Source organism: Globicephala melas, chromosome 9 (assembly GCF_963455315.2).
Source record: "Globicephala melas chromosome 9, mGloMel1.2, whole genome shotgun sequence".
In the NCBI taxonomy this organism is placed as follows: Eukaryota; Metazoa; Chordata; class Mammalia; order Artiodactyla; family Delphinidae; genus Globicephala; species Globicephala melas.
Window position 1 is genome coordinate 75,158,848 of NC_083322.1, and position 11,615 is coordinate 75,170,462.

The following is an 11,615-nucleotide window of genomic DNA, read 5'->3' on the forward strand; positions in this document are numbered from 1 at the left end:
GTGCTATTTTGATAGTATGTGTGTTCTTATGTGCCTTTGTTTTAGCCTGTTTTTTGTTATTTTTCCCTTAAACTATTTGATTTCTTCTCCCAGAGTAGGGAAACTTAAAGCAGGAGCAGAACAACCTTAAAGGGTTTTATTTCCTAAGTCTGGTTCTTCATGTTAATCTCAACCATGATACCACCTACCAAGCATGAATCAGACATTCAGCAAATGTTCATTTCCAGCATTTGTTGACTGTCTACTATGTGATAAAGCATCAAGCTGGATGAGCTGAGTAAAAGGATATGGTATGGTCTCCAATTCCAGGTTGTTTTTAGGGGTTCTGAACCGGGTCCCGAGGTAGGAGTTCTTATTGCTAGCACTTTCAGTGATAGGGCTTTGTGGGGAAGTACTGTGGACTCCCATAGAGTGTAAATGTACAATTCCCATAACTATATAGTCACATGAAATGTAAACAGAAAATTGTAATGTGAATCTAGAGAAAGGGTGAGTTTTGCTATGTTCAAAGGGATCATTGTGGTTTTTCAACTAACTGATTTTATATCATCGAATAAGGTAATTTAGATTTCTTAGTCTTTTAAAATATTTTATTAAAACTATTGATTTTAGGGCTTCCCTGGTGGCGCAGTGGTTGAGAGTCCACCTGCCGATGCAGGGGACACGGGTTCGTGCCCCGGTCCGGGAAGATCTCACATGCCGCAGAGCGGCTGGGCCCATGAGCCATGGTCGCTGAGCCTGCGCGTCCGGAGCCTGTGCTCCATAACGGGAGAGGCCACAAGAGTGAGAGGCCTGCGTACTGCAAAACAAAACAAAACAAAACAAAACAACTGATTTTAGAAAATTTGAAAGGAGGATATGTGATAATTTAGAACATTGTTAAAGTAATATATAGTTTTTTCTGATTAAACCCAACTTTTCCTTTGAGTATTTTTTTGATGGAAAACTGATTACTTAACTTACAAATTATGTTTAAAATAAAATGAATTTTTCCAAAGAGAATTGGTGTAAGCATTTATCAAAGGCTGTGGACACCACTATTCTGCAGCATCGTAATAAAATATAAGCAGGAAGCTCAGATATATGCTACATGGATTTTAGATTGGAAACGTAGTGGCCTTTGTCACTGTTATAACCCAAATTATTTGTAATAAAAAAACCTGTGTGTGAAAAAAAAAGTGTATGCATGTAGAAAGTAATAACATAAAAGGAAAAAATTGTTGTGGTAGGCTGAAGATATATATACATTTCCTCTAAAGAAGCAATAGTCAAATGCAATGTGTAGATTTCATTTGAATTCTGATTCAAGCAAATCAGCTGTAAGAAGACAATTTTCAGATAATCAGGAAAATCTGGATATGGAACAGGTGTTAAACTACTTAAATTAAGAAATTACTATAAATTTTGTTAAGCATGATAATAGCACAATGGTTAAGTTCTTTAAAAGTTAAAGGTGCATTCCGAAGAATTTACAGTGAAATGACATGATGTCTGGGATTTGACCTAAAATACTTTTGGAGAAAAAAGGTGGAAGAGGAGAGATGAACCAAGAATGGCAAAATATTGTTCACTGTGAAAGCCAAGTGATGAGAATTAGGTCCATGAGTACTCATTATACTATTCTATCTCTGCTTGTGTATGTTTGAAATTTTCCAAAATTAAAAAAATTGAAAATGTTAAAAAAAAAATCATGAGATACAGTATATCTACTCATCATTTAGACACCATAGAGGTAAATATATATATATATATATATATATATACACACACACACATATATATATATATATATATTCTTTTTGCATCTGCATTGTAGTGGAAAACCCTGAATTTGGGGCCTTGGAAGCAAAAGACTGGGGTCTGAATTCTAGTTTTCCTACCTGCTAATAATGTTTACTTTTTTTAAAATAAATTTTATTTTATTTATTTTATTTTTGGCTGAGTTGGGTCTTCATTGCTGCACATGGGCTTTCTCTAGGGCAGCGAGTGGGGGCTACTCTTTGTTGCGGTGCACAGGCTTCTCATTGCAGTGGCTTCTCGTTGCGGAGCACGGACTCTAGGCACGTGGGCTTTAGTAGTTGTGGCACGCAGGCTCAGTAGTTGTGGCTCACGTGCTCTAGAGCGCAGGCTCAGTAGTTGTGGCGCACAGGCTTAGCTGCTCTGCGGCATGTGGGATCTTCCCAGCCCAGGGCTCATACCCGTTTCCCTTGCATTGGCAGGCGGATTCTTAACCACTGCGCCACCAGGGAAGCCCCTAAAATGTTTACTTTTTCAGTCTATTTTATACGGGAAAAAAATAGACATGTATACTGAATATTAAAATAACTAATAACAAGTAAGGTTTGTTGAGACTTTGTGTACCACACATTGAGCTAAGCCTTACGTATCATTTAATCCTTATTCCTAATGAAAATATTAAATAATGTATGGAAAAAAACCCCCTGATGTGCACATATACATATATATGTATACAGACACACATATATATATATAAAATACATATACATTACAATAAATTTGTTTGTATTTGATTTTAAAGAACCCCAACTTTTCCTTTAATTGCTATTCCTAACTATAACTAATCAGTGAGTAGGCTGTACCTTTATAATTCATGTCGCACTTCAGCTTGGTGTCAAACCTCTGAGGGCTTTAGCTTCATTTTATGTTAACATGATGGTAAGCTTCCCACCCCAGTCTGTTCTATGTAGCCTTCTCTGGCCTAGGTTGACTACTTCAAATATTATACATGAGGTGGCTGCCAGGGAAAAACAGATTCAGCAGTTAATCTTTTAATCTTGTTGCTGGAAGATTCTTTAAAATATATATATTTTAACTTACCAAATACTATTATAACTCTTGATTGAAAGGTCTTAATAAAGAAATGCCCCCTCTCCCTAATCTTTTTTTTTTTTTTTGCGGTACGCGGGCCTCTCACTGCTGTGGCCTCTCCAGTTGCGGAGCACAGGCTCCGGATGCGCAGGCTCAGCGGCCATGGCTCACGGGCCAGGCCACTCCGCGGCATGTGGGATCTTCCCGGACCGGGGCACGAACCCGTGTCCCCTGCATCGGCAGGCGGACTCTCAACCACTGCGTCACCAGGGAAGCCCTCCCTAATCTTTTATTTTGAAAATTCTCAGTCTACAGAAAGTTAGGGAAAATTATGTGGTAAACATCATATATCTTTCCTCTAGATTCATCATTTACTAAAAATTTTTCTATATTTTTATCTTTCCTTCTCTATACAAATATATATGCTTTTAGGGGGTACCATTTGAAACAAGTTGTACATATCATGACATTTTATCCCTAAATACTTCTTATCAAAGAATTTTTCTTATACTTTTTTTCTTGTGCATACCCACTAAACTAGAATATTTAAGTGTTCCCGATGAATGACGCCAAAAGATACACTGCTTGATTTCCTCCATCACTAGACTTTCTCCAAATAGTTTTTCCCCTCACTTTATATTACTTTGATTTTTTTGTTGATTTATTTCTAATCACTTTTTACAACCACCTGCTACCACTACTCTCACTACTCCTTTCTGAAATCTGTTTTTCTTTTTTCACTTTAAGAAAATTATGGTAAAATGTATGTAACATAAAATTTGCCATCTTGGGCTTCCCTGGTGGCGCAGTGGTTGAGAGTCCACCTGCTGACGCAGGGGACACGGGTTCGTGTCCCGGTCCGGGAAGATCCCACGTGCCGCGGAGCGGCTGGGCCCGTGAGCCATGGCTGCTCAGCCTGCGCGTCTGGAGCCTGTGCTCCACAACGGGAGAGGCCACAACAGTGAGAGGCCCACATACCGCCCAAAAAAAAAAAAAAAAAAAAATTTGCCATCTTAACCATTTAAAAAAAATTTATTTTATTTGTTAATTTTTGGCTGCGTTGGGTCTTCGTTGCTGCACGCAGGCTTTCTCTCCTTGCAGTGAGCAGGGGCTACTCTTCGTTGTGGTGCGTGGGCTTCTCATTGCGGTGGCTTCTTTTGTTGCAGAGCACAGGCTCTAGGTCGCTGGCTTCAGTAGTTGTGGCTCGCGGGCTATATAGTGCAGGCTCAGTAGCTGTGGTGCACAGGCTTAGTTGCTCCACGGCATGTGGGATCTTCCCAGACCAGGGCTCGAACCTGTGTCCCCTGCATTGTCAGTTGGATTCTTAACCACTGCACCACCAGGGAAGCCCTGCCATCTTAACCATTTTTAGATGTACAGTCCAGTGGCATTAATTATATTCAATGTTGTACAGCCATCACTACTACCTAAAACTTGCATCACCCCGAACAAGAAACTCTGTAACCTTACCATTAAGCAGTAACTTGCCATTCCCCCCTTCCCCTGGTCTTTGGTAACCTCTAATCTACCTTCTGTCTCTACGTATTTTTCTATTTTAGGTAGTCCAAATAAGTGGAATCATACAGTATTTGTCCTTTTTTTGTCTGGCTTATTTCACTTTGCATAATGTCTTCAAGGTTCATCCATTTTGTATTATGTATCAGAACATCATTCCTTTTTATGGCTAAATAGTATTCCCTGTATGTTAATACCACATTTTGTTGATCTTTTGATCTACTGATGGACACTTAGGTTGTTTCCACCTTTTGGCTATTGTGAATAATTCTGAAATAAACATTGGTGTACAAGTATCTCTTTGAGTCTCTGCTTTCACTTTTTGGGGTAGATACCTAGGAGTGGAATTACTGGGTCACATGGTCATTTTATGTTTAGCTCTTTGAGAAACTGCCGAACTGTTTTCTATGGTGGCTGTGCCATTCTATATTCCTACCAGCAGTGTATGAGGGTCCCAGTGTCTTCACATTTTTGCCAATGCTTATTTTCCCTTTGTTTGATTATAGCCATCCTAGTAGACGTAAAGTGGTATTTCATTGTGATGTTGGGTATCTTTTCATGTGCTTACTGTTCATTTGCGTATCTTCTTTGGAGAAATGTTTATTCAAGTCCTTTGATGATTTTAAAAATTGAGTGGTTTATCTTTTTGTTGTTGGGTTTAGGAGTTCTTTATATGTTCTTGATACTAAGCCCTTGTCAGATATATGATTTGCAAATATTTTCTTCCATTCTCTAGATTGTCTTTTCACTTTCTGGGTAATATCTTTTGATGTCCAAAAGTTTTAAATTTTGATGAAGTCCAATTTATCTGTTTTTTCTTCTGCTTTTCCGGATAGCTTAGTAACAGAACCATCAGCAACTTTATGAGTTGTTGTTAAATTATTTTTCCCCTGATCACAGATTAGGGTTTGAGCTGCGTTTTTTGGTCCAGGACCAACAAAAAATAACAATATCAGTTGCCACTGACTGAATACATAATATGTGTTAGGTGCCATTGGGAAACCTGAGAAAAGAGGATTCTAGGGAAGCAAAGGGTCAAAATTTCATTCTTTCCAGGTAAATTCTACTAAAACCCTTTAACCTCCCAGAGAGATTAGAAGATACAGTCTTCCCCATCATTTTCTAGTCAGAACTAGTATCTGTACTGCACTGATTGGGTTCCTGGCATCTGCTCTGGATCCTAGGCTGCCCCTAAACTTCAGCCTGTGGAGGTTCCAGGTTTCTTGTTTCTACATTTCCTTGAATTTCTTAGTTAGCTCAGCTAGCTTTTTACCTTACCTGCCTAGTCCACAGTTGTCTTTTCACACTAAGAAACTCAAAGTAAATGGGTTCCTTACAGAGAGACTAACATTTTAAACCAGGCTTTACATCTGTTTTATTGCACTAGAAAAGTAAGTTTCCCTACGTTTATAACTCTGAAATTCCGTTAGGAAGCTCTGTATGTGATGCTATTCATTAAAATAGGCTTTTTCTATGTGTGGTATGAGTGCTTTCCCTCTAGTATATTTCCTTTCGAATGACTTGATAATTGTTCACTTTTCCCCTCAAACTATGAAAACACAAATATTAAGTGCTCTATCAGTCTTTAATATGGTTTATTCTCATTTTTTTTCCCCTAGCTGATTTAAAAAGAACAATTGCTGTCCTTTTGGATGACATTTTACAACGTTTGGTAAAGCTGGAGAACAAAGTCGACTATATTGTTGTAAACAGCTCAGCAACCAACACTACCAATGGTACTAGTGGGAATCTGGTGCCTGTGACGACAAATAAAAGGATAAATGTATCAGGCAGCATTAGATAGCAGTTGAAGATCAGCTTGTGCTGCTACGTTCACCGTGGATTATATCCTATGGCAGAAAAGCTTTTATATCCCTGACTAGCATAGAGTAATACTTTACAATAAAACCTCTATGCATTTTCAAGGAATATGCTGGATTCATGGAACTCTAATTCTGTATATAAATCTTAAAAGTTATTAGTTTGCTTTCAGGCACAACTCTTCAACGCTGTACTATATCCTTAAAGGGAACTTGGTAACATGGTTGATGTAGTAAGCAGGTAGGTGATCTTTGTATAAATCTTTGTGTTTGAGATCAAGTTGGAACAAAAACACTGAAAGACATGGATTCATTTCTATAAAATATTTATTTAAATATATGACTTGTTTTTCAGACAAGTGAAGAATATTGTTACTGAATCATTCTGTCATTTGTTATCAGTAGATGTGACTGTTTGACTAATACTATTAGAAAATGTGCTTACTTCCAGTACTTACTATATTTTGTTATTCAGATTATGAGCAGAGAGAAAGGAAGTATAATGTTGAAAATAATGTTTTGAAATCATGACCCAAAGAATGTCTTCATTTGCACTATCCCTTCAGAATAACTGGAGGTTAATTATTGTATAGTTTTAAAAATTACATTTATAAGAGTATAATCTTGAAATGGGTAGTAGCCACTGTTTGTAACCTATTCTAAACATTGGGACAATTAAATAACATTAAAATAGTAATTTCTAATCTCATACGTAACATTTTCTTATATACTTATGTTCTGAAGAATAAAAGATTTTTATGATGAGATTAAAAGTAAGTATTAATTCATGATTTTCATATACATGAATGTTAATTTAAAAGTGTAACCCTTTGATTATGTTGTCAAGAAAGCACATTATTTCCATATTCCGGTAATTTTTGCTTATATTATATTGGCAAGGGAGAGAAAAACTGAGATATTTGTGAGACTGGGACTCTTAAGGACTTTAGCCAGATGTATATAATAAAAGTATTTGTGTTGCATTAAATTGCTTGGAAAATGGTAACATAGTACGTAGAATATCCTGCTTTATGAAATTTTGGATTTGTATAATAGATACGTTAGATATTCATTTTATATAATGAGCACTTAAAAATAATTAAGAACGTTTAAAATGTAATTTAAATTATGAAGATGGACTATCTTTTCAGGAAAACAGCTCTTCTATATAGCACAAGAGATCTTAATCTTGGGTAATTCTACTATAGAGAAAAGTACACCTTTATTTAAATTTACCTTGTAGCAAATTTAATTGCCATATGGTGCCCTATGTTTCATAGTATTTATTCTCTATAACAACTGCTTAAGTGCAGCTAGCTTCTAGATTTAGACTGTATTGAATTTAGTTTTGGATATTGTATTGTTCATTATTACAATGTGCTACCAGACATAGTAGCAATAATTATAATGTTTTATTAAAGTAAGTATGAGAAAATATTTCATGAAAGATATCTTTCCAGACTCTTCCCTGTACCCTACCTTTATGTGAAGGAATTATTTATATACCATTTCCGGGTAAAGTTTGGAATAATTGTTCAGTCTCATTAGATGCTGACATTTTTGTTTTTGTTTTCAGGGATGAAATAAAATGTATTATTTGTACTTTACAGTGTTATCATAAATTTTTTCTTTAATGGTGATTGTGCATTTAATAAATGGTAAATGATTAAAAGGAATCTTAGATAATTTGGGTTTTGTTCCATGAATTCCAGATAGCTGTTTCAAAAGAGAAAAATGGAAGATTGCCTTGTCCAGGTTAGGAGAGTCTGAGTTTAGGGACTGATGGGAACAAATCTGGGGATTGTGATTGGAGGTGGTTCCTAGACTTGAACTGTCAAGTCGAAGTTTACTGGTGAGTTTTTTTAATTTAAACTTAAATTTTTTAATTTTTATTTTATATTGGAGTATAGTTGATTAATAATGTTGTGTTAGTTTCAGGTGTACAGCAAAGTAATTCAGTTATACATAAACGTGTATCTATTCTTTTTCAACTTCTTTTCCCATTTAGGTTATTACAGAGTATTGAGTAGAGTTCCCTGTGCTATACAGTAGGTCCTTGTTGGTTATCTATTTTAATAGCAGTGTATACACGTCAATCCCAAACTCCCAGTCTGTCTCTAACCCCCACCCTTCCTTCCTGTTAACCATGAGTTTATTCTCTAAGTCTGTGAGTCTCTTTCTATTATGTAAATAAGTTCATTTGTATCTTTTTTTTTTTTTAGGTGTTGCTTATAAGCTGATATCATATATTTATCTTTCTCTGACTTACTTCACTTAGTATGATAATCTCCAGGTCCATCTGTGTTGCGAAAATGGCATTATTGCATTCATTTTAATGGTTGAATAATATTCCATTGTATATATCTAACACACCTTCTTTATCCATTCCTCTGTTGATGGACATTTAGGTTGCTTCCATGTCTTGGCTGTTGTAAACATTGCTGCAATGAACATTGGGGTGCATGTATCCTTTCCTTTTTTAAAAAAATTAATTAATTAATTAGTTGATTTTTGGCTGCATTGTGTCTTTCTTGCTGCACGTGGGCTTTCTCTAGTGCAGCGAGCAGGGGCTACTTTTCGTTGTGATGCACGGGCTTCTCACTGTGGTGGCTTCTCTTGTTGTGGAGCATAGGCGCTTGGCGTGCAGGCTTCAGTAGTTCTGGCTCGTGGGCTCTAGAGCACAGGCTCAGTAGTTGTGGCGCACGGGCTTAGTTGCTCTGCGGCATGTGGGATCTTCCCGGACCAGGGCTTGAACCCGTGTCCCCTGTATTGGCAGGCAGATTCTTAACCACTGTGCCACCAGGGAAGTCCCACATGTATCCTTTCAAACCATGTTTTCCTCCAGATATATGCCCAGGAGTGGGGTTGCTGGATCTTATGGTAGCTCTATTTTTAGTTTTTTTAAGGAACCTCCATACTGTGGCTGCACCAGTTTACATTTCCACTAACAGTGTAGAGGGTTCCTTTTTCTCCACACTCTCTCCAGGATTTATTGTTTGTAGACTTTATGATGATGGCCATTCTGACTGGTGTGAGGTGATATCATAGTTTTGATTTGCATTTCTCTAATAATTAGTGGTGTTGAATATCTTTTCATGTGCCTCTTGGCCATTTGCATGTCTTCTTTGGAGAAATGTCTGTTTAGGTCTTCTACCCATTTTTTGATTGGATTGTTTGTTTTTTTCATATTGAGCTGCATGGGCTGTTTGTAAATTTTGCAGATATTAAATCCCTTGTCAGTTGCATTGTTTGCAAATATTTTCTCCCATTCTGTGGGTTGTCTTTTTGTTTTGCTTATGGTTTCCTTTTGCTGTGCAAAAGCGTTTGAGTTTAATTAGGTCCCATTTGTTTAATTTTGTTTTTATTTTCATTACTCTAGGAGACAGATCAAAAAAAGATATGCTGTGATTTATGTCAGAGAGTGATCTGCCTATATATTCCTCTAAGAGTTTTATAGTATCCAGTCTTACATTTAGGTCTTTAATCCATTTGGAGTTTATTTTTGTGTGTGGTGTTAAAGAATGTTCTAATTTCATCTTTTTGCATGTAGCTATCCAGTTTTCCCAGTACCATTTATTGAAGAGACTATCTTTTCTCCATTGTATAGTCTTGCCTCCTTTGTTATAGATTAAATGACCATAGGTTCGTGGGTTTATTTCTGGGCTTTCTATCCTGTTCCATTGATCTATATTTCTGTTTTTTTGTGCCGGTACCATACTGTTTTGATGATTATAGCTTTGTAGTATAGTCTGAAGTCAGGGAGCGTGATTCCTCCAGCTCCGTTTTTCTTTCTCAAGATTGCTTTGGCTATTTGGGGTCTTTTGTGTCTCCATACAGATTTTAAGATTTTTTGTTCTAGTTCTGTGAAAAGTGCCATTGGTAATTTGATAGGGATTTTATTGAATCTGTTGATTGCCTTGGGTAGTATAGTCATTTTGACAATGTTGATTCCTGCAATCAAAGAACAGGGTATATCTTTCCATCTGTTCGTATCATCTTTGATTTCTTTTATCAGCATCTTACAGTTTTCGGAGTACAGGTTGTTTGCTTCCTCAGGTAAGTTTATTCCTAGGTGTTTTATTCTTTTTGATATGATGGTAAATGGGTTGTTTCTTTAATTTCTCTTTCTGATCTTTCGTTGTTAGTGTGTAGAAATTCAACCAGTTTCTGTGTATTAACACATTGTTGACTGGGGGATTTTTGCAGAAACTAACACCTGTGGCTGGCGATTTGTAATGTAAGTGAATATTGAAACACCCGCGTTTGAGTAAATATCAACAACTTTTTTTGCACTTAATGTATTTATTTGAAACTTCATACATGTCATACTAAAGCATTCTAATATTTCATTAGAGTGTGATAGGCAGTATAGCAGGCACCTCTGTTCAGGGGAACAGAACATCTATTACAAATATACTGTGTTTCACTGCACTTTCCCCTGGAAGAGCAGACTCTATACTTTCCGGTGGCATTTTTTGTTAGTCCTGTGGGTATTATTTCCTCTAGAATATGTTCTTTTATTTTACCTGATAGTCAACAAGGTGGATCTTTGTTGGGAGCTCTTTTAGAAACGCCACAAGAAGGACCAGGTGCGGGACTAACACTATATTCACCAGAATGGTCAGTTACCCATTCTCTAGCTACTGCTGACAAAATTTGCTTGTAAGTCATTTTGTTCTGTACATTAAGGCTACAGTAAGTTTTAAACGGCTCTAGGTGTGCGTGCTTCAGTAGTTGCGGCGCACGGGCTTAGTTGCTCCGTGGCACGTGGGATCTTCCCAGACCAGGGCTTGAACCTGTGTCCCCTGCATTGGCATGCGAATTCTTAACCACTGTGCCACCAGGGAATTCCTCCTTTTTCATTTCTAATTTTATTGATTTGAGCCCTCTCTTTCTTTTTCTTGATGAGTCTGGCTAAAGATTTATCAATTTTGTTTATCTTTTCAAAGAACCGGCTGTTAGTTTCATTGATCTTTTCTATTGTTTTCTTCTTTCTATTTCATTTATTTCTGCTCTTATCTTTATGATTTCTTTCCTTCTACTAACTTTGGGTTTTGTTTGTTCTTCTGTCTCTAGTTGCTGTAGGTGTAAGTTTAGGTTGTTTATTTGATATTTTTCTCGTTTCCTGAGGTAAGATTGTATTGCTGTAAACTTCCCTCTTAGAACTGCTTTTGCCGTGTCCCATAGGTTTTTGAGTGAATTAGAGTTTAATTCACTGATATAACCTGGGCATATACAATTGTGTACACATATACATTATGTGCCTGGCAAATATTTGTTAATGCAAGTTCCTCAGCCATTTTACACTTTTTTCTTTGTGCATCTGTACCTTTATATTAAAAAAAGACATTCTTTTTGTACAACATATCATGAACTTATTTCCAAGTCAGTAAGTATATAACTTTCATGGTTATTTCATTGTGTGAAATGAATATCACAGTTGATATATCT

At 36.7% G+C, this 11,615-nt stretch overlaps 1 protein-coding gene across 4 annotated transcripts in view; it reads left to right on the plus strand.

The window, feature by feature from the left end:
- CCDC126 (coiled-coil domain containing 126) overlaps positions 1 to 7,771 on the plus strand; it is a 107,317-nt gene extending 99,546 nt beyond the window's left edge. For all 4 annotated transcript variants that reach the window (XM_060304710.1, XM_060304711.1, XM_030857048.2 and 1 more), the window contains exon 3: positions 5,964 to 7,771. In XM_060304710.1, coding sequence (XP_060160693.1) covers positions 5,964 to 6,148 — 185 coding nt within the window. In that variant the 3' untranslated portion in view covers positions 6,149 to 7,771. The remainder of the gene's footprint in view (positions 1 to 5,963) is intronic.
- The last annotated feature ends 3,844 nt before the right edge of the window (positions 7,772 to 11,615 follow it).